This window comes from Siniperca chuatsi, linkage group LG9 (genome assembly GCF_020085105.1).
Source record: "Siniperca chuatsi isolate FFG_IHB_CAS linkage group LG9, ASM2008510v1, whole genome shotgun sequence".
In the NCBI taxonomy this organism is placed as follows: domain Eukaryota; kingdom Metazoa; phylum Chordata; class Actinopteri; order Centrarchiformes; family Sinipercidae; genus Siniperca; species Siniperca chuatsi.
The window spans coordinates 2,225,244-2,249,017 of NC_058050.1; the positions used below are offsets into that span (position 1 = coordinate 2,225,244).

The 23,774-nt window shown below is 39.8% G+C and overlaps 1 protein-coding gene across 3 annotated transcripts; it reads left to right on the forward strand.

Annotated features, from left to right (window-relative positions):
* Positions 1 to 1,493: 1,493 nt before the first annotated feature.
* Positions 1,494 to 22,386, forward strand: ndufaf6 (NADH:ubiquinone oxidoreductase complex assembly factor 6). 3 transcript variants are annotated; one of them, XM_044206977.1, is made up of 10 exons: positions 1,494 to 1,702; positions 1,799 to 1,918; positions 2,781 to 2,884; positions 3,034 to 3,156; positions 4,272 to 4,328; positions 4,746 to 4,848; positions 5,122 to 5,255; positions 12,361 to 12,462; positions 15,286 to 15,342; positions 19,085 to 22,386. In XM_044206977.1, the coding sequence occupies exons 3-10, from the start codon at positions 2,864 to 2,866 to the stop codon at positions 19,211 to 19,213; spliced, it is 726 nt and encodes a 241-aa protein (XP_044062912.1). In that variant the 5' UTR covers positions 1,494 to 1,702; positions 1,799 to 1,918; positions 2,781 to 2,863; the 3' UTR covers positions 19,214 to 22,386. The 3 variants fall into 3 exon arrangements, with proteins under 3 accessions (XP_044062912.1, XP_044062913.1, XP_044062910.1); XM_044206978.1 differs by having other exon boundaries at positions 1,684 to 1,702; positions 2,781 to 2,880; XM_044206975.1 differs by lacking the exon at positions 1,494 to 1,702 and having other exon boundaries at positions 1,709 to 1,918; positions 2,781 to 2,880.
* The last annotated feature ends 1,388 nt before the right edge of the window (positions 22,387 to 23,774 follow it).

The window sequence follows — 23,774 nt, forward strand, 5'->3', positions numbered from 1 at the left end:
GGCTAAAGACTTTCCTCTTTGATAAAGCTTATAGTTAGGGCTGGCTCGGGTGAGCCCTGAACCATCCCTTAGTTATGCTGCTATAGGCCTAGACTGCCGGGAGACTTCCCATGATGCACCTCTCTCCTCTCTCCTTCTCTCCCTCTCCATCTGTGTGCATCTTTATCCCATTACTGCATGTTACTAACTCGACATCTTCTCTCTCCCGTAGTTCTGTGCTTTCTCGTCTCTCTCTCTCTCCTCTCTGTCGCTTCAGCTGTATTTCTGCCTCGGGAGCTGCAGAGTCTGGATCTGTGGTTTCCACCTGCTGCCGGGAGGGTGCTGCAGAGTCTGGATCTGTGGTTGTGGGCCACCTGCTGCCCCCGTGTTCCTGCTCGATGACTGCTACTACAGATGTTGTTATTGGCCTTATTGTCATTATTATTCCTATGACTGTCATTCCTGTTATTATTAACTTATTAATATTAATATTACCACTACCATTGCATTATTACTGTAACAGCCTGTTCACTTGTCTTAATCAAAAAACTTTGACCCGACTGCAGACTGTACAGGACTCAGCTGCTCGGCTGTAAACCAGGACCCAGAGGTGCGACCACATCACACCTGGTTCAGCCTCTTTACATCGGCTCCCTGTTGGTTTCAGGATCAATTTTAAGATCTTGTTGATTACTTTTAAGGCTCTTCATGGCCCCAGACTATATTTTAGACCTTGTAATCCCTTATGAACCTTCACGTAGTCTGAGATCTTCGGGCAGGGGTCTCCTGTCTGTTCCTGAGTCCAGGATGGAAACTAAGGGGGACAGAGCTTTGGCCATCAAGGCCCCGAGGCTCTGGAACAACTTGCCCGAAGACATCAGGCTGTCTGAGTCAGAGTCTTCTCTTCTCAAAACACATTTTTATCATAAAGCAGATCCTGATTTTACCTGAAATGGCTGTTTATTTTATTGTTTATTTTATTGCTTTTGTGTATTTTATTTGTTTATATTTCATCATTCACTGTGGTGTTTTATTTCTCTTGTTGTGAAGCACTTTGTACTTTGTTTTGATAAGTGCTTTATAAATAAAGTTTTTTTATTATTATTATTACCTTTTTTTCGACACTGCCAGTGTACAAACCACTACTGACGTTGAAGATAATGTAATAATACAAATATAAGCTTGGACAATAGCGACATGAGGCACCGAATACAATTAATTTACTGTTTATCAGAGTGTTGTTGAGTATTGGGATTATAACACATTCATGGCCGCACCACAGTAGCTTTTTCCGGTGGTTTTTCAAAGTAAATAAAAGACGGACGCTAGATATTAAATAACAGTGAAAAGTAGTCTATCCTGTGTTTGGCCTTGGTCTCTATTACAAGACACCCAAAAGAAAAGAAAATACATACACATACAATGTCATTTCTATTTATTTTTGCACCAAATACAGAACCGAGTTTCTGGTAGAATATTTGCTACTCTTATTTTGGCGGCAGTATCGTCAAATTTCCGGTATTGTTATATCAAACGACTATGCACTTGACCTGCGATGTTTTTGTGTTAGTTTGGCATAATATCTAACACATTTACCGTTTTTATTCTTTTATATTATATTTTTCAGCCTCGTTTGTGTCAATAGATGATTTACAACTTATCGGCTTTTTCAGCAGCTCTTTTAGTCAACGGGCACGGAGGAATGTTTTCAATGTGACACAAGGTAAGGGTGAAAGTTGAAGGGGAACATGGCAGCTGGCATCAGTGCTAAAAATGGATTATTAAGCAGTAAAACCTCGCTGTATCACGCTCTTCACAGAAAGATATCACCCAACAATGCGTGTATACAAAGAGCGGCTGAAATACAGAGTGTGAGAGCGGCAACCAGCGCGACAGCAGACTCACAACTCAATGAAAAGTACTGTCTGGAGCTGGTCAGGTGGGTCTGACTGCATGCACTGCTAACAACACAAGCTAGCTAAAGTTAAATTAATCTACATTTACAGTTTAATTCACGGCAAGATACTTTCTGATATGTCCCGCCCATAGTTTAAAGAGATGAAGTAATCCTATAAAAGGGTAACCTACACATTTTGAAGTAAAACGTTTAAAGTTTTGTAGGGAGACAACTCCTCGCCAGACTCCATTCAAATATCCGGAATACATGTAACGTTAGACATCGCAAGAATTCACAACACTAAAAATATATTTTGAAAACTCGGTATGCTCTCTAAATATTTTGTGTTCAGTTCGGCTCATTTTAGCTGATCAATAAGCACGTTTTTAAATGTAGTGTCTACTTTTAAACACTTGAAATTAGTCCACTACGAATTTTTTTCTGTCATTATTCCATAATAATTGACACAAACAATCGCCATAATGAAATTTGTTTTACAGCTCTTGAAATGTGTTTTGGAGAAAGATGTGCAGTTTATTATTATGCATATAAGATCTACTTGGGAAATGTGTTGAAACAAAAACAGCTGTTTTGTTAAAAGCTGTTGTTTTTAGTGTGAACATGTTTAGGTTAAATTCAAATTTTTCATCTCTTGGTTTTTTACCTTTTACCTTTTTTGTTTGTTTGAAAAATATTGTATGGGGCCACTTACCTTTGTGCCTCTGAACTTACCTTTTTTAAGCTCAGGCAAAGTTAAAATTAGTATGGGGAAAAAATGTCGTCGAAGACATTTCGCAGAAGCAGCAAAGTAGGGACAGGTTTTGATATGAAGTTTTGAAAATGAAGAATGGCATCAACTGCATCACCTCAGGCTGTCCTCCCTCTCTCTCCTCTTCCTCCTAAGGTCTAGAGACTATGACGGCTTCGTGTCCTCCCTCCTCCTTCCAGAGGAGGCGCGGCGCTCCTCTTTGGCTCTGAGAGCCTTTAATGTGGAGCTGGCACAGGCAGGTATTCCTACAGCCAGGCTGGATGGGGAATGATCACTGATAATACTGCTGTTATTACTACTACTCTATATAGTAGTCTAATTTCTGATCCCAGTCCTTTTCAAACTAGCTTGTCAAGCAGGTGCCTTCCTATATTTGTTTCTCCACAAGGTGAAGGACTCCATTTCCCAGAAGACCATTGGTCTGATGCGAATGCAGTTCTGGAAGACGGCCATAGAAGATATCTACAGAGACGAGCCTCCCAACCAGCCAGTCAGCGCCGAGCTGTGGAGGGTAAATGTCAACCTACAGAACATCCAATCACATGAAATGTTGACAGAAGCTTACTAACACAAGCAAAGGTTGTTAGGATGTGTCATTACTTTAATTGTAGTTTTAAATAAATGTGTTTTTATTGTCACGTCATGGAAAATTAGAGGAAGCAACATCAGTTCTTTCAAACGTACACTACCGTTCAAAAGTTTGTTATATTGATGTTTTCTTCGTTGCTTCAATAATGGCTATTTTAACATAGATAAAAAAAAACAGTATAATTATACACCAAATGTATTATTTATCATTTGAAAGAGTTTTAGAATAATTAAACGTTTAAACTTCCGTTTAGTCGATGTCCCCACAGTGTTTCATGACAGCGGAGAATACTGTTGTAACCATTTTTACCCCCAAATACTCTTCGGTTTTTTAAATTTGTTTTCCAGTCCAGAAAAGCGTAAGTGACCCGAGATCATTTTTGAACCACAACGGTGCAACTGGGCTCCAAATATTTTGGAAAGCCGTTTTTCTCCTCTGTGGTTAGATTGAACCGGTTTAAACTGTGATTTGTCAGTCCGCAGCTCCAGTTCCAGCAGTGCTAACCCTGGACTCACCTGCTGTTTCTATTTTGAAGTTTTAAGAATAGCTTTGCTAAAGCAACACGCCTGTTAATTCCAGCTTGCATTATTGTGCACTCGACACTGAAACAGGAACCTGTTCCTATTTAAATCTGCACCGACTTTAATGCTAAGCTTCCAATATTCCTTATATTCTTCTGTTTATATATTCCTTATATGCTCAGACGGATCTTTGTCTCTTTCTGCCCTTTCAGTCGTCAGTCTGGTTGAACCATCGTACAGCGTTTTGTTCTCCATGTACGAAACATTATCTATTTGTAAAGAAGACTTACAACCTAAAAGCATGAAAGACCATTCAGAAACACAGAGTATTCCTCTCAGACATCTGACTGTACCGAATCAAGCTTTTGTTGCAGGCGACTCCAAACTTTTGAACGGTAGTGTGTATCTCATTTGAGTGAAAATAATAGTCTATTTCTGTGCCTTATGAGCTGAGGGGCATCACACTGACTAATTGCTGCACCTCAGCTGGTTAACAGTCTGGATGGTGTTTTGCAGGCGGTGAGGAAACATTACCTGACAAAGAGGTGGCTGCTGAGGATCATAACAGAGAGAGTAAGACACAAGTATCTTCGTTAACTTCACCCTGCTGCAACATGTAGTTATCCTGATACATATGTTTGATCGAAGTCCCTGATGTCATTGCTGGATTATTAAACATTTTGGTGGGTTACTTTGAAGAACTGTGCTCCTTGGATAGTTTTGCTTGACCTCTTCGGGCCTCACAAAGGAAAATCACCCTTTATTTGAACTGTTCACAGTTCAAAGACGTTTGCGGCCTGTGACAATCGCAAGTAGACAATGTCTCGTTTAAAGTGGACAACGCTTTCTTTTAAGGGGTTAGAAGGTTCGAACCTTGGAAACCACTGCCTTCTATAAAGACTAACTTTGTAAACTAACAAGTTAAATGTAGTGCAATTAACAACGGTTTCTTTGAAAATGAACGATCATCAAAACTGTCTGTTTCACCAGGAAAAGGATCTGGAAGACAGGGCCTACAGAAATCTACAGGAGCTGGAGGCGTATTCAGAGAACACCCAGTCCTCCTTGATATACCTGCTGCTCGAGTGTTTAGGTAAGGACAGGTGAGGCTGCTGGTAGCGGTAATTATTATAAACATCCCATTTGTTGAACGTTTGGGTAATACACATCCTCTCTGTGGTTAGGTTTGCACATACTGCACCTTTTCTACTGATAAGTGTTATTATTAATAAGTAAAAATATGTAAGGTGGGTTAACAGAGAGGTCAGGATCTGGTCTTCAGTGGTGAGAATTGATGAGAAAGTGAAAGAATTCAGATAGTGGGTTAAAGTAAGTCTATCAAACCGTTTTATTTTTATTTTTGCAGGGTTGAAAGACATCCATGCAGACCACGCAGCGAGTCACATTGGTAAAGCTCAGGGGATCGTGACGTGTCTGAGAGCGACTCCTTATCACAGCAGCCGACGGAAAGTCTACCTGCCCATGGACATCTGCATGCTGGTGAGTCGACGCCTCACAGTGAGATCAACTCACTGTCTGATAAGTAATTGACCCGGCAAGCACAATATATCAGTTCAAATAATGGAGAGGCTTGTTTACTATAAACTGAGGTGAACTGTGTCTTTTTTTTTGTTCTGGGTATCATTCAATGTCTGTGCCAGTATGATACCTGAGTCTACTTGTATCCAAGCAATGCCCTTTTTTGAGAAAGTTAGGAAAGTTTCCTGATGTAGATCAGGAAATACCTGATCATAGAATTAGTAAACAAGCTGAAGAATCCGATCAGACGTTCACTGCCAGTTTTCAATACTTGACACTTCGTGGACGGACTCATTTCGGTCAATACTCCTAAAGTATTGAGGCTCGATAGCCAGCTTTCTTCTCACAGAAGGAAAGAGAAGAACTTTTTAAAGTGTGGGAGTGAGTGAAAATCATTTAAAACTGTTCAACCCTTTAAAAAAAAACAGTGTATTTTTCTGTGAAAATTTGGAAAACCCCTCAAATAATTAGCCTCAATCATTTGTAAGCGATGTTCACTGTTGTCTTGTTTTTTCCAGACACAACATGTTCACCGCTGCTGGAAGAGACACAAAAATGTGTCTGTGCCAAAATGTTGACAAACGGTTTTTATAGAACATTATCTAAAAAATGTTTCGTGTCATCTTGTGATTTAGTTGAACCTTTTACCGCTCAGTGTTCTGCCCGGGGGGATGTTAGCTTTATGTAAAACTTTCATGGACTGCTAGCGATATGTAAAGTTAAATGAATGTGATATTTGTATGGTAGATTAGACTCTTTTTTTAAAAAAGAATTCCCTGTCATTGAAATAATCCAGGTACAATGCAAGCCAAAGTATACAACTAAAACTCTGGTGGTGTCTCCCTACCTGCAAAGCAGTCTGACAGTGAAGTTTTCAGTACTGATTAATCTGCACATTATTTTCTCGATTATTCGATTTATTGTTTTGCCTATAAAATCTCAGAAAATAGTGAAAAATCCCTCGCACAATTTCCCAGAGCCAAAACTTATATAATCAGATTGCTTGTTTTATAAGAACAACAGTCCAAAACCCAAAAATACAAATTTTTCTAACATATACGACAAAGAAAAGCAGCAAATGTCCACATTTGAGGTGCCGAAACCACAGAAGTTTTGCTTGAAAAATGACTCATTCTGAAGTCTTCCTCTCCTTAGCGAAAACAGACACCTCCTTAACCCTCGCTTAAACCTGTACTTTAACTGAACAACAGTGAAGACACAAACAAGTGCAGCTCTGAACCCACTCAGCTGGTTTAAAGTCCGCATTTTGTTCCCGAAATCAACATAAAGCAGTCCCACACACATGCCTACACACGTTTGGCTGACTCATGGCTCGGCTTTGACACGATGTCAGATGATGTTCTCGTCGAAGCCGTAATGTAATCGTCATCCAGCGCAAACCAGCGAGGGATCGTTACACAACAACCATATGGCGAAAAAGCAGAGAGCCTCTGATTTAAACCCTCCTGCGTGAGATACATACACGCTGCAGATAAACAAACGATGCCGCAAACGATGTGCAACCTTTTGTCTGGGCCATCTGTTCCACATAGAGAACAACGAACTGATGCTGCTGGAGGATCTGAGGGGGTGGAGGAGGCGGTGTGTGTGTGTCGGGGGGGCATTTGGACCTCTGCATGGAGCACGCAGGCTCTGCCCTTAATATCTTCGGCTGGAGGATGACTCTTTTCACCTGAGGCCTCCTTAGCACGCTCGCCTCACATCACCTTCCGTCTGAAGGGGGCGCTGTGGATATACTGAAATACCCTGCACTCATACACATGAACCATTTAGCTCATGTTCTCTACTCAGAGTGGCTTAAAACATCAAGTTTCCTTAATTAACAAGCAGCAGACGACTATGCAGTGCAAAGCAGACAAACAACAGATGGAATTCATTTTCCTGTGATACTCGACTTATCGTGCATGGTGGAGAATCACGGTGGGAACAGGTATGAGCTGAGGAGGTCTCATTTAAACTGGTGCTGTATCCGAAAACGCACCAACAATCAGACAAATCACTACAAACAAAATCAAACCCTTGAAATAATACGTATTTCAGCCTAATTTTTAACTTGAATTTTCAAGGGGATTACCAAAAAATGTATTTGTTTATTTTATTTTACCCTGAGCGGTACCTGTCTGCAGAGCTTCCTTCCAGGCTACATACTTTCCTCAACATGTTCAACCAATCAAACGGAGATGACAAATGATACGAGCCTCAGGCAAAAAACAGTCAGTGTCAGTTTTTCCCCCGAAGGTGCTGAACATAACTAATGGACTCATGGCACATTATCTGACTCATGCTACTCAATGTCGAGTTATAGTACAGTATATGATATAATTTATGCTAATCAGAATAGATACTTTATTTATCGGGGGGGGGGGGATTCACGTGTCACAGCAGCAGTGCATGAATGAACCACTCGATTTAAAATAATAATGCAAAATCAAACAACAAAAACAAATGTTAAATGCAAGTTCTAACATAAAAGTAAAAAAGCATGCCCTTTAAACACGGGCATGTACGTGTGCACATTTCAGTAAGGTGAGCAAAATGGATGTAATTAGTGGAGATTTTCTGTACAGTTTACACCAACATCGCTCCCTCTTCAATATCTCTGGTTGTATTGGACCTTTGTGATTATGAGCATGACTGTATTGGATTTCCAGGATTTTTGAATCAATGTACCAATACCAAAGCAAGGTACTGCATCACCTTGATCTGGTATTGGTATTCACTGGATTAAACAAAAACAGTCTGAGTAATTCATCTGCCAACGCTATTTAAATTGAATTTTATGATAAATTGATAATGCAGTATAAAAAAGTACCTTTTACCGTGAAAGCATATTTTATCCATATAGCTCATCCCCATTTTCTACGCATGAGAGAAACTGGAGTCCTGCGTGACAAAGATATTAGTTTGAAGACATTGAAGATCAATTGAGAATGAGCAAAATTAAATATGCAACAAACCTCCCTGTTTAGGGATTGGATCAGGTCGGGTTAAGGTCTGCCAATCGCAGCAAAGAAGGTAGGACTTGTTAGCAGCCTACATGTACAGTCACGTCTCCCAGTCACTGAGACCGACAGATTCCTCTTTCGGTACGAGCTCTTGTTTGCTCTGGCAGACTCTGTTTCTTTGTAAGTATTGTTTTGAGCTCTTAATCAGAGTTGACGGTAGAAAGGCGGCAGGAAATGAAGAGAGAGAGAGGTGAGGAGCGACATGCAGCTGAGGTCCGCAGCCGGACTTGAACCACGGCTATAAATGCGACCCCTGTCCAGCACATCCAGGCTACTGTACCTTGATTACTTCTTTGGTCTGCGTGACCCATCTGATGTGTGCATATTAAGCCTGATAATGTAGGTATCGTTAGCTGTTATGCACCATAAACATCACTTGTGAACTACAAACTGCAGCATCAATCATCGCTCTTGTAGGCTGTTTAAAGTCTATGATCACTCTGCTCATTATTTCTTTACCTGCCCTCCTTTTTCGGCGTGGAGTGAAGGGTAGTTTTGTTGGACTGAAGGCAAATGTGACCGTACCCTGAGAAGATCTTCCTGAGAGACTCATCTGAGGGCAGGGCATTCACCACGGGTTTTAAAATACACAAACGGATGACTTTGTCTGTTTGTTTGTTTTTTTTATTAACCCAGGGCAATGTCTCATTCATAGTATGTAACAGCTGGAGGGTATGGGTACACCATTTGGGCCAATTTTAGCAATTCGCACATATTTCAGCCCAAGTTTTGTGCGACAAAAAGTGGAAATGTACGTCATTGATCAAAGGCAGATACTGTAGGCAGTTTGGTTGATTTAGAGGTAGATTTAATACTTTATTTACTTGCAGATTGAAGCTGATGGTTTATAAGTTTGGTGGTTGACAGGAAGGAAGGTCTGAGGTAGGTTAGCGGGTACATAAATGGTTTTGTTGGTTGATCAATTTAATGATTGCCAGGAGAGCAGTATGACATGTTTAAGATATGGAAGTACTCACTCACCTCTCTTCTCCTCTCTTAAAATATATTTCTCTTCTTCAGCTTTCCTTCCGTTATTACCTACCTCGTGTTTTTCTCCATAATGTCCCAGCTCAAAGCTTAGTCAACCCTCAGGCAATTTCTCCAGTTCTTAGATGAATTGGGAGAAATTGTTCTTGGAGCAGAAATTGGCCTGTTATTGTGGACCGATATTAGAGAAAGATGAGGTCATATCGCTTCGCCTTAGAGCCTCATTTTAGTGAGCAGTCTGCAGGTCTGAGGTGTTGAGAAAAGAATATATGAGTGAAGAAATGTAATTCAGTGTGTTGAAAGGTTTTAGATTTACACAGAAAATTATTATTATTATTATTCCTTCTGCTACTCATTCTTAAGATGATGTTGGAATATCTTATTTTAGGTGACCCAAGCTGCACATGAACTATAATGTTTTATTAAGGCTCACATTGTCACGGAAAAATACCCGGATTTTGTTTTTTATAGGACCATAGACTCAGAATCAGCTTTATTGGCCAGTTATGTGTACACATACATAGCAGAATAAACACATACAAAGCAGAATAAACACATACAAAGCAGAATAAACACATACAAAGCAGAATAAACACATACAAAGCAGAATAAACAGATTTTCACCAACCAAAAGAAACAAAAAGATGCTGATCACTGCGACAAATGACGATTTCACTTAATTCTAATGTGTGTATCATGTGTTTCTAAATTTGACCTGCTTGCAATTAGTTGCAGTGTTAGTATTCATTTTATTTTCATGCCCTTGTATGATTTTGTTGAATAATTCATTTAAATACAAACCGACCAATTCCTCCAGCGTCAGCCGATTTGATAAATGTGAAAAATTAAAATCTTTAAATTAGGTTAAATATTTTTTTAGGCTGAAGACATTTTTTATCGAAGGCCGTCTTCTTGGTCATTGAGAATCATTGCGACGGATCATTTTGATGTAAGTTGTGTTTGTAGACCAGAAAAACGTTCCTAGTTTTCTTGTTTTCTCTATAAAGTCTCAGACTTCTCCAAAGTATTATATCTTCGTATTCTCTTTGTCTGACAGAAACTGTTTCTTTTGAGAGAAGAATTTTAAGCCTTTGAATTCCTAAGGAGATGCTGTCAAGTATAAAAGGGAAATATTCTTGTTGATCCTTTAGCAGCCAAACAACCGAGTCAAACAGAAAGATCTTATAGGAGAAAAATACCAGTCCGTAAGAGATCATCTCTAGCAATGTGTTTGAGGTAATAATCCTCTAAATGAACGTGTGTTTGTTCCTTTTTTATGTGATAGCTTTAACGTCCAGGACCATTTGTTGTTCTGTTGTGGGAAAAAAACTCATGACACACAGGAAGTGATGTTTCTGGTTTGTGTTGAATAAACAGGACAACGACACAGAAGTTGAGCTGTTTTTTTTTTTTTTTTTAACAGTCCATATAAACTGCAGGATGTCAATAATGGACGCCAGCCGTCAACTCTTGTTTGTTCTCGTTAGCAGCCTGGACATGGCGTTTACCACCGCATGTAGCCGCGCGTTAGGACGCACAAATGGAGGCTGTTTGGATATACTGAGCGTTAATCTGGCAAATTACCTGCTAGGTGTCATGTGTTGAAATCACAACTCCATGAACTCAGACGTCACGGAAGAGTTTACCACTTTTAGAAACAATTAGCCGATGGTTCCAGCTTCTCGCTGCTGCTTACGCTTTAGTAAACTGGATATTTTTGGTTTTTGGACTGTTGATCAGACAATACAACCAATTTAAAGGCGTCGCCTTGGCCTCCGGGATATTGCAATGGGAAATTCGATTTTTTTTACACCAAACTATTTATGGATGAATGGAGAAAATAATCTGCAGATAGGTAGATAATGAAAATAAGACTTAGCTGCAGCCCTAATCACTTGCCATTCTTATGAAACAATCTGGGTGTAAGTTTCCAATTTCACAAGGTGACAAGGAGCACCTGAAAGCACCGTTAGCTTCACCATTTGTCAAGCTTACAGGTTTTGAATCTTTTATTGGATCTCTTATCTCCTTTGTCCTGGTTTTATTATCAAAGAGCAATGAACAGAATACTCAAGCAGTCATTTATCTAAAAACACATATGTAATCTGTCTCGTGGACTTTCTGAGGTTTTGTTTCTAAATATTACTTTACTTAAAATTGTTCAAAGCTAAACCTAAATATATTTGATGAGGGATTTGGAACGATTCAGTTAGATAAAACTGAAGCCCAGCCCCACCACTAACACGAGCAGTGATGATATTTGGTAGTTATGTCTGTTCACTGTGGACAAACATCAAAGAGCAGAACTACAGAAAACTTTATAAAGAAGAATGTCCTTGACGAGGATACGATAGAACTTTATTTATCCCACAGGACTATAGTTAAAAGTGTATATATAGTAAAATGTATATTTTTTCTTGTATAGTAGCATACAATGCTCATACACAGTAAAATAAAATAAAAGACAAAATATATATATACAGGTTAAACAAAGAGGTGCAAGTTACAGATGAAGGTGCAACTCATGAATGAAAGTGGAGATTATGTTGTAAATTAAAATCAATGGAAGAAAAACTGTACAATATTTCTGTTAAGGTGCGTCAGTGTTATGTATGATAAATGTTACCAATTAATATCAGATATGATAAAAACAGCTGCTAATGACAGTAGTTAACATCAGTGGACTGATGAGTTTGAGTCTAGTCTGCAGTGATCTTGCAGATTGCTAGCTAAATTAAATTAAGGATCATTGGATTTGAATGAAAAGAGTCCAGAGCTGAAAGTATACCCCTGCAGTCTGGTGCAGCGTGGGCTGGTCGTTTGTCAGTGCAGGGGTGGTGTGCCCCGCAGCACAATGTCACACTCCATTGCTGGTGTACCAGAAGGCGACCTAGAGCAGTTTAATTTTCTTCTTTCGACAGATTAAAGAGAAGCCTCAGCTCTCATGTGAAGTGGAGCTAAAGTGGACACAGCTGAACTGGAGAGATAGGCTTTGTTGTTAAATTGATCTATCAACCAAAACACAAAGTATTTTTGTTCCTGTGTTTCTGCAGCATGGAGCTTCTCAAGAGGACTTCATCCGCAGCAGCCGGGAGCAGAACGTCCGGGATGTCGTGTACGACATTGCCAGTCAGGCTCACGTACATCTACAACACGTACGTACCCGCACTCACATGACATGAGTAAATGTGGACACCTGCACAAAGCACCCATGTGTGATTGTTCAACCTCCAGATTTCCACCAGAACCTGGTTGAACCTGGCTGCAGTGATTCGCTCCCATTCAGCCACAAAAGTATTAGTGAGGGCCAAAACCGATCCTCCGGTTCATCCCAGAGGTGTCGAATGGGGTCGAGGTCAGGGCTCGGTGCAGACCAGTCGCGTTCTTCCACGCCTAACTGGGAAAACCATTTCTTCCATGGAGCTGGTTTTGTGCACGGGGGCATTGTCAAGTTGAAACAGGAAAGAGACAAACACAAACTGTGGACACAAAGCTGGAAGAACACTGTTGTCTAAAATGTCATGTATGCTGGAGCAGTAACACTTCCTAAAATGAAACTAAGGGACCCAAACCAGGAAAAACAGACCCAGACCCTGTATGTGGGACTGAGCCAGAACAAACTACAGTGTGTGTGTTCATGGTGATGAAGGAACATGTCACCCAGTGCAACAGAGCGGCTCACTGATGTGTTTTTAATAGTTTTTGGACAACAATGGAGCTCTGCGGCTCAGAGGAGGAAGATAAATCAGGCTGTGATTCACACTCAACACTTGTTAGCAGATACATTCACTGCTGGTTTGAGTTTTCCTTTAAATCACCTCTCAGGGTTTCCACAAAGGCTGAAAAACATTTTTATTGTACAACAACAGTACAATTAGGTTGCACAAGCTCACAGCATATATTTTTGTCCAGCGCCTCCTGCAGCAGCTGTTGACTGAAATTATGGCTCAGTTCAGAGTCGAGGTAAAGTAAAATTCACATCTGCAGCAGTTACGTTTTGTAACACACTTGAACACCTCTTAAGCCACTTAGCCCAAAAAGGGGGGAACAACATGGCGTGCCATTTTTAAAATTCAAATGATCAGTGACAGTTGATGCTTTGGCATGCAGTGTTTTTCAGCGTGCAAATATCTGCACCCACAGTATGGTGGGTGCTATAAAATTTCCTGGAAATGTCTTTAGTTTTAGTGCTGACGCTAATGTAGCTGTGATGAGTTTTGAAGTAATTGGTTTGGAGATTTATTAGCTGCCACTTCCACGCCTCATTGATTTTTGTACTTCGGGAGGCTTTTTTCATTAAGCTGCTGAACAAACATTCATCAGCATTTATGGTTTATTTGAACCTTGTTTAATAGGAATGTTCCTAACTGCACATGTCTTTTAAGACGTCTTCTCCTGACTGTGAGTCAATTAGAAAGGTGCTACGCTAATTAACTTAAAATGAAGTTATGCCAGTAATTAGAACATCTGATGGCTCCTATGTTTGAAAACGTTAAAATCCATAATGATAATTAAATACATACAGTACAAACAAACACAACTGGAAAATTAAACCGGTCCAAGAGACAGAATTAGGATGCGTGTTCACAAGAAAAAATGGTTAAAATACAAAACGAGAGTATTTTGGTATCTCAGTGGTCTGTCGTCCCATCTGTCTTCACTTTAATCTTTCTTTTAAAGGTGAAAATGCTTCCAAAAACCCATCTATCCATATATTCATCCATCCTAAAACCTTAAAACGAACAAAAAGTCTAGAAGTGTGTCACTGAGTGTCAGAATCTGGGGAAATGAAGTGGAGCTGAGAGTGATAGACTGAGACACCGTCAGTCTAACAGATGGTGCAACTGTTAGTTGGTGAGTGATCGTAACGTAGCCTGCAAGTTAGCTAGCATCAAGTGCTGCCTATAATCGCAATGGTGCGAGAAGGACCTAGAGACTGAGACTGGCTACGTCCGAAGAGTTTGCGTCTTTTGCTCTTCGTTTTGGCCTTCTATCCACGCTAAGCCAAAACTGAGCTTTCAGAGATGCTCTTCTTATGTTTCTCTTGGGTAAGAAAACGACGACTGCTCAGACGCTGTCGGGAGCCGTGTGGCAGTAAAGTTTAGAAGACGGCTTTCTGTCTCCCCTAACGTTTTCTGTGATCACAAATTTTAAATGTCTGATATAACCGATCATTTAAAACAGTTCTTGTCATTAACCTGTATTCATTTCCTCAGACGACTTCTTGATCTTAAACTAGTGATTTGATCGACATCTCAGTGCAGGGTTAGCTTAGCTGGACAATGTCTTGGAACAAATTACATTTGTCTAAGAGACCCAGACAAATTGGAGCACAGTGTTGTGGATTTTAATATTGATTACAAGTGGACATTTTGGTGTGATGGTGGTGCTAAAGATAAGGTCAGAGTCATCAAAAACATGATGTTCATCCTCTGAGAACCACAAATTCATAGTCCCTGGAGGACCCTGTTTTTGATGTCTAACGTCATGGACCAAAGTATTGAGCGAGTGGAAATATCTGATGGTGGCGCTAGAGGACAGGACGGCGGTTTAGGAGTTACAATAATAAGGAATCATTCTGCGGGGACCAAGAATTTCCACATTAAATGCATTTATGAGCTGCGATCATATCAAAATGTTTTACTCGGCCCGTTGTCTATCAATAAAAACAACAACAATGTGTAAGTCGTGTTTGTGAGAGAGCAGGAGAGGACAAAGAGGTTTAACCAGCTGAAACTAAGCGGAGTAACCGCTGTTGGCTGTGACCAGCAGGCGTGTTGTTTGCTGACCGACGAGGGACAAAGAATAAGAGATTTTACTGTTGTTCCAGCGTTTCTGTGTGGATGAGAGATCTCTAGAAAAACAACCCGAAAATGCTACTGTGGGTGCACGTCGTTTTCAGTCAGAGAATTATACTTACTTTTTATCCTGTTTTATCCTTTTTGTTTGATTTCTGCTTGTTGTGTTGTCTCCTTCAGGCGCGATCATTTAGCCACAACGTCCCAGCAGCTGCCACTCCGGCCTTCCTCCAGACGGTAAGTCTTCAAATCAAATCAAATAAGATGGTCGCAGCATGCTCTGGGACAAGCTGAGGGAGGCATTTCTCTATGTGGCTTTTGAAAGGTGTGATATAAAAGCACTGATATCTATTTTAGATAAAATAAAGATCTCAAATATCAAAATCTAATATCTTAAAAGGTTTACGTAAATGGCTGCAACATTTAAATATTTTTATTCAAATAAAGGTCTCCTTTTTATTTGTAAGTGGCGCACACACAGAGAGTGAAGCAATTCTTCAGGCTTCTGTTGCACCCAAACACATTATCCTTATAACTTCTTACAGTTAAATTAACTTAACAAGTTAAATGGATTTCTCAAACATCCATTTAGGAAAGTCAGAAACTCTGTCTGAGATTTATATGTGTGGCTGAAAAAGTATAATAAAGTAGGAAATCCCAGATCACCAAACTAATCAGATGCTCCTCAGCCTGAGGCTGACCTGAGTTTCATTGAAACCTGCACATATATAATTGTATATGTATTATATCTTGCTGATAAACTGATAAGCTCAAACTAAAACACAATGTACTCGGTGTGGATGAGTCATTGCTTTTCTCTCTTTAGATGCCAAAATCTGGGTAAGGTCACATCCAGAGGTTTAGAATGTGTTTGCAGTCCTGCATATTAACTAAAAATTAAAGCACGTCAGGTTGTTTTGTAGCAGCAGGAGTTTAGTGCTGCTGGCAGTGAAAATACGCAGAGAATCACAGATGTGATTATTCTGTGCAGTGATGATGTAAGTAGAAGGCAATGAATAAAAACAGTGGTGGCATTCTGCTTGAAGGAGGAAACCTTTGGAATTACAGCACGTATATTCGTGTCTACGTCTAGTTTTCCCCCAGGATCACTTCATCCATCTGTCACACAAAATATCTCAGCTTCATTTTGGCAACAAAAAAAAATCAGTGAAAGGATCATTTCCTCATTCTGTGATGTTTAGTTAAGAAGCACCTCGGGGAGCTGGTTCTTAATTTGCAAATAAATTTACAAAAAGGAATTATTACAACAAGTAAAACCCGTTTCAGTGTTTATTTGGGCACCTGACGATTGTTTTAAGAGAGAAATGGAACAAAATGTGAACCTATCCTTTAATGCTCAAATAGTAACGCAATTCATCTTGTGGCTGGAAAACTCCAAATGCTTTTCAATATTCTGTAAATGAAATGATCATTTATTCTAAACATCTACGAACTAGGCTTAGCATCTCATTGCTTCATTCTAAAATAAATTTTGATAATTACACTGGATGGCCAAAACACGAGTGACCCCATGATGGGGTTTGGGGCAACCTGGTAGGTAACTTTGCAGACACGACTTACGGCTGAATAAACTACTGTGTCGCCTCTACGTGTTTTTCAGGAAATAAACCATTGAATCCATATTTTGACTTGCAGATGATACGGTGTGCAAATACAGTATTTACAAAAAAGATTGAACAGAATCAAAGATCAGGCAGTTTTTTTAGTGACTATGCAAATGCAACATGATCTGCCTTTTAAGTATCAGGTCTGTCAGTGAAACAGTGTCCACAATTTTAAAGCTCAGTAACCAATGTCAACGTAATGTCAGAAATGTTTAGACTAGAAGAAGAACCAAAGAATGACTTCCGGATTCTTGATTCTGAAAAAGTGTGATCTACGACTCCACGTTAGATGAAGAACCAAAAAAGCTTCTGACTGAAATGTGTCCCCTCCACTTTTGGCCCTTGGAAATAGTAATACCGAAATAAAGTACTAGTATGTTGGAAATTGTACTTTTTACCTCTGAATCGCCCCAGCATCATGGATGTGAGAAAATTTGTAATGCAACAATTTATCAGTAAGTCCTTTCCAAAATCTTAAAACGCAAGGCTGTTCTCATCCTTTATAAAACACTTAATAATCATTTATATTTGTATATACAATATAGCACGTATTGTGCGCTCATTGTTTTTGTTTGTCAATTTGGCTTAAACTGACTAACATTCAGAAGTTGTCTGCAAGAAAACACTGATTGCAGCTGCAGTAAATGTCCCTTCGTGAGGAGAAGCGCTCAGTAAACCTGCTGTGGCCCGAAGTCCATACACGTGATGCTGCACTGACCTGCTATAAATACAGTACAGAGCTGAGAAACACTGTAGTTCTCCTGCAGCCTGCGCGCAGTAAAAACCACTCTGCCCTCCTGAATGTAGAATTAGGATTCTCACGCTGCAGTGCAGCCGAGGTTATTTGTTGTGTGCACACGTGAGCGTGTTAGTGTGTGTGTTTGTGTGTTTGTGTGTGTGTGTGTGTGTGTGAGTGATGCTCTTCCAGCTCAGTGTGTTTGTCCATGTGAGAAAGCCGACACTCAGCCACTCAAGCTTTCTCGCCGCGCTGAAAATTTAATTTCCGATGAATCGCAGGTTTGGGTGAGCGTCATGTGAAACACAGAGCGGTGCTGGTGAAGCCCGAGGGACATGAAACACACCGACTGGCCTCTGGAGCTCTTGAGTTCTTTATTTAAACCTCGCTGAGCCTGGCAGTGCTGTCACAGTTGGGGACAAATCAGAGCTTCAGGGAAACCAATATACAATCTCATATGTAAAGTTTTTTTATGATCTTGTAGATTACAGATTTTCAGTCAGTTCACCCTAATTTAAAAAGCAAAACGAATGCTGTTATATACTGTAGACATGCAGATCATTTCATATTCTATATTCTATATGGTGAGACTTTTCTATGTGCTCAAACAAAAAAAATGACATTTGAAAAACAAAAAAAAAAGGAGCCTGCTTCCACACCTCTAATTAGTTTAGTGAGTCACATAGGTCTGGTGTTGTGCTCACGGACAGATGTTTCCGCTGGTCGGAGAAACGGTCGACCAATCAGGTTTGTAGGCGCGATTTTAGTCAGAATAGACTACAATGTCAACTTCAACTTCCTACCATGGATATATCCTATCAACTGGATACCTTAACTCATAGATGGCACTGGTTTGCTTCCACGTTGTGTGGCCCACTGCACTACTGAGCATCATTAGTGTTTCTTGGCTCAGTGCTCTGCCCTAATACTTTACATTGTGATGACGTTAACGCACATAAAAACTTTTCTCATGGATTAGAAATTCATAATCCAAAAGTAGTAATAATAATAATTAACCTTGTTTGCAGTTGGAGGTGTCCTGTCGACAGTTTTACGGACGTCTCTTTTTATAATGGTGGTCTGTGGGGGAAATGCTTTTTAGGGATTTTTTTCGTTGCAGTACCACGAGTGGCCAGTGGGACAAACTGGCAGCAAGGCTGAGTGGCAGCACCATATCCAGCTCTCTTAATACATCCATGCTTCTTACCTTCCTTCCTAATCCTAACCCATGCTAGCTACCTAGCTACATCTGTAAAAAAAAAAAAAAAAAAAATAGCAACAGAAAAATGGCAAAAAGCATGGATGAGATGGACGCAGCTACAGATTATTGTAAGTCGATTTACAGAAGCACTGATTCTTATACTCTAAAATATTAATTGCTCCTATCAACTGTTACCATGTCAACTGAAAATGACGGCAGCGGGACAGATGCGTCTCTAGCTACTGATTGGTAGGGCAAAACAAAACAAAATACCCCAACAAGAAATCAGCTAACATGAACACGATGTCAGGCTGAAATAAATGAAATGGCCGTTCAGTCTAATTATCTTACTAGAAAAAATGGTTATTCTGATGCAAAGTAAACCACACTCTTCCTCGGTGGTGTTGTGTGCTGCAGGTGGTGTTGGAGGACTACCTGCAGAGAGTGAGGAAGGCCGATTTTGATGTTTTCAACCCCAGTCTGCAGAACAGAAACCCCCTCCTCCCCTTCCAGCTGTACCTCCGTTCCTGGAAGAAGACCTACTGACGTCGGTCCTTCACCCCCTCCTCCTCCTTCTGCAGGGGTCCGCTGCAGGAGGAGGAGGTGAAGCCCAGAGACTTCACCCCCTCCTCCTCCTTCTGCAGGGCCCCGCTGCAGGAGGAGGAGGTGAAGCCCAGAGACTTCACCTCTCTGGGGGGATTCTGTCTGACTGTAGCAGGACTAATCCAGAAATGTTTTCAACCACAGTGCTGCCACTGAAGTCTGCCTCCTTTAATAAAAAAAACCAACAACCACAAACCACAAGACACCACACTGTTGTTTCTCAACCTCTGGCTCCAACCCCAGCTCTGGTCCTTTAAACATTCAGGCATGGGAGAGTCATTGTTTGAGACAGACGAGTTCTCTGGAGACGACTGCTGCCATGCTCACCAGAATTCAAGTATTTAGTATTGTATTCGTGAATGTACGAGTGTAATACTTTGACCAGATGTTTTATGCAAGCTTAAAGGATAATTACAGCTTATTACAACTTGGGTCCATCATCTCCATCAGTAATAATAACAGTGTAAGATCTGGAAACACGGTGACATCACTAAGAAGAAGTGTGACGATCAGACAGGTTTGAAACAAACTTATTTGGGAGAGAAAACGAAGGCGAACAGAAAAGTTAGTACACAAACTGCCCGTTGTAAACCTCCATGACAGTTTACTGACCAACGTCCTGCTTCAGCATTGACCTAACACATATAACAGCCACACTTTCTCTCACAGGATTACATGTCTTGTGAACCTTACGGCACCGAGCTGCCGAGAGCTGCTCTGGTCAGAGAGTACATGAGGAAGAGACATCTGTCTTCATCACATTACATCACAAGCTTGAGGTTTGCCCAAACTGTATAACACTTCTATTTTTAAAATAAACTTTACTGGTTAAGTCAAAAGTTCGTTAGCTAATGTCACTAGCATTGTCAACATTTCCTGTTGCTGTTACCGCTACACTCACATCAAAATACATGCAGCGGTGGAAGAAGTCAAAGCAATAACCACAGTGTACAAGTACTTAAGTATTATCATGAAAATATACTTAAAGTACCCAGAATAATTTCAAAATAATAAATATCATATTATTGGATTATAATTATTGATGCATTAATATGTAAGCATCACTAGTGTTGCAGCTGGTAAAGGTGAAGCTAATTTTAATTACTTTTTACACTGCTGGGTAGCTTAATCTACGATAATACATCATAATTTATTAGTCGATTGTATACTTTGTATTAATCTGAATCTGCAAAGTAACTAGTAACTAAAGCTGTCAGATAAATAGTGGAGTTAAAAAGTACTATATATATAAAAAATAGAAATAGTCAAGTAAAGTAAAAGGTCCTCCAAATTGTACTTATGCACAGTACTTGAGTAAATGTACTTAGTTTCATTCCACCAGTGAACACATTTATTTAAACACATGCAGGACGTGCTGTGTTTGTATTTACTGTAGCTGTATCTTTATCTTACTGCATCAATGTCAAGAAACAAAGCAGCTGGGCTCCTGCTGTGACAGTACGCTGGTAAACACCAAGCAGCACCCTAAATAAATGAAGCTAGCGCCAAAAACTGCAGGTCCTCGAATGGCCACTTGAGGCTCCAAAAGCGAGTCAATCCCCATAAACCCCCGTGTTAAAATGCCCAACTTTACAGCAGAAATATGTTTACTGGTACAAAAAACGGTTTTGGCCTCTGTAGCTAATTTCCCCCTTCATGACAACTGTACAGTGGGTGAATTTTTATATAACTCACCCATTTAAATTATATTAAGGCTTAAAGTTGGAGTGACAGGTGGCTGCCCTCTCAGGTGGCTTGCCGATAGGTGGTTTCATCGACCAGGCTTCATTCGGCCCGCCTCAGCTCCACCTCCTTGCCCATTTTTGGATTAGCCGGAGTCAGGCACCGCAAAGATGGCGACACCAGAGCCGCCCACTTTGAGCTTCACAACGGCTCTTCAGAAACCTATGGGTGACGTCACGGACACTACGTCCATGCTTTATACAGTAAATACTGATAAATGCACCACAGACGAGTGGTTTTAGCACTCAACTAATCAAGTAACTCGTGAAACCCCTCGCCAGCACAGTGTTTCCCTGTGCGATGACGGATTAAGACCAACGTTTCTCATTTTCAGTTTGACCTCCAAATTAAGTGGTTTAGATAATCAGGATAAACTGTTGGTTTGTTTACAACCTGTCTGACCTTTGTTGGCGAGAAGCTACGAAAATATGATCCAAGCTGTAAAAAAAATGATCCTTTACGTTGTTTTTGTAACATTACCTTTTAAAGGATTACGAAGGAGAAAAAGATGGGAGGACTGGGAAAAACAGTGTCAGTCTGGCACCAACATGACAGATCCTGGTGAAAAAGCTGCTGTACAGCCGTCATGGTTTCTATGGTAACAGGGGGAATTTAGTTATCCATAACTAAACAGTATTTGCAGGGTAGTAGTATAAGTTTGGTTCTTATGTGGTTCAAATTACTCCCCATGTTTCACCAGATTTCGCAGAGACGTTCTGATGGTGTTAATCTTCTGACAGTCAGTCGGTCATCTGTTGATTATTTTATTTGTTTGTTGCTTGGATTCTTTTGTTCTTCAGTTTTTTTTTCTTTCCTCTTCCGTCTCATTGCGGCCGCAGAGGAAAATATTACTTTGAGAGCTTTGATATCATTTTGGTCTCAAATTCGGTCGTGTTATGGAGCCTCTCAGCAGAGAGTCAGTCGAGGACGGAGCACCAATCAATGGAAAGAAGAGAATCTCAAAAGATAATGAGAGAGATGGTCACTCAGGCAGGCAGCATCAAATAAGGAACATTTTATCTTTGAACTGACTCAGAATAAAGTACACCTGTGGAGAGCTGTTTAAAGTTTCCCATTGCACAAATACATCAGTGTACTGGTACTACTGTGTGTGTGTGTGTTACTGTTACTGTGTCAGTATTTGTTATCTGACCAAATTGAGCCCAGATTGGAAAGGAAGGAATTGTTCAGGTTTGTTTCACACTGAAGCTGAAAAACATCCAGGAGGTTGAGAAACGATGGAGATGGATTGGAGGACCAATCACAGACTGTAGACTAAGATACTACATGATGTACTAAATAAACCTGAAGTGAAACACATCATGTCTGTTGTTTAGAATCTGAAGGGTAAAATAAAAAGTATGAGTAAGACATTTTTCTTGTTTGATTGACCTGTACATCTTCTCTTTTTATCTGAAACAAGCAGTACACATGAGCAACTGATTACTCATGTTTTTCATTGTTCTTAAGTTGTCTCGTTTTAATTTTACCTTCATTTTGTCTTGCTTTGTTTGGCGTTCTGCTGTTATAACTTCTGGGTGTCCTGTTTCTGCTTTTCCTCGTCTGTCAAAGCACTTTATAAATTCTGTGTTTGAAGGTGCTATATAAATAAAGTTATAGTTATTATTACTTTTACTCAAGTACTGTACTTAAGTACAATTTTGAGGTACTTGTCTTGTAGTATTTCCATTTTATTCTACTTTATACTTCTACTCCACTACATTTCAAAAGGAAATATTGTACATTTTACTCCACTACATTTATCTGACGGCTGGAGTTACCTTTCAAATTAAGGTTTTACATTAAAAAAACACATAAGCTTATAAAATACAGTACAAAACCCCATACAAAAAAGCAGTCTACTTGGGGCCCCTTGTCACAGATTGAACTTCTCAGATGTTTTCATTTAAATAATTGTTCGAGGCCCAAAGAGGTCAAATTATCCAATATCAAAGCAAAGTTTAGTGAAAAAATCCAATAAATTACATCAAATTTGTGTTTACAGAACTTTGTTTTTTCTTCTTTCCTCTCCCATTAATCATCTCATGACCCCTCAGATTTATCTGGTGACCCTTTGGAGGGGCCCAACCCCTAGGCTGGGAACCACTGGGCTGAACTAGCTAACTGTATATAAAGTAGTTAAAATGAGCTAACTGTATATAAAGTAGTTGAAACTAGCTAACTGTATATAAAGCGGTTAAAACTAGCTAACTGTATATAAAGCAGTTAAAACTAGCTAACTGTGTATAAAGCAGTTAAAACTAGCTAACTGTATATAAAGTAGTTGAAACTAGCTGACTGTATATAAAGCAGTTAAAGTATTTATTGTTACTGATACTATATACCTCAATTACTCTCGACAGTACATGCACCTCCGCTTATTACTATTATTTATTACATAATTAGTTACATTGTATTTTATACTGTACTTTCATCATCAACCAGTAAACCCACTTGGTACTCGACACTTAGTTTATCTTATACTTATACTGACATGATACTTAATTTATTTCTGACCTGTTTTATAGTGTTTATAGTGTATCATATCGTTTGCTAGTACTTTCTCCTGTGTGCACTGACGTAAAGGCGAGCTACCGTAACAAAGAGTTTCCCTACGGGGATCAATAAAGTATTTCTGATTCTGATAAAACTAGCTAACTGTATATAAAGCAGTTAAAACTAGCTAACTGTGTATAAAGCAGTTAAAACTAGCTAACTGTGTATAAAGCAGTTAAAACTAGCTAACTGTGTATAAAGCAGT

What these genes read in the sequence shown, in the direction of transcription:
- ndufaf6 (XM_044206975.1), top strand. Translation starts at nt 1,728, where the DNA reads ATGGCAGCTGGCATCAGTGCTAAAAATGGATTATTAAGCAGTAAAACC. An exon ending in CTCACGTACATCTACAACAC is followed by an intron (nt 12,463 to 15,285) that starts GTACGTACCCGC and finishes TGTCTCCTTCAG; the next exon opens with GCGCGATCATTTAGCCACAA. An exon ending in CTCCGGCCTTCCTCCAGACG is followed by an intron (nt 15,343 to 19,084) that starts GTAAGTCTTCAA and finishes TGTGTGCTGCAG; the next exon opens with GTGGTGTTGGAGGACTACCT.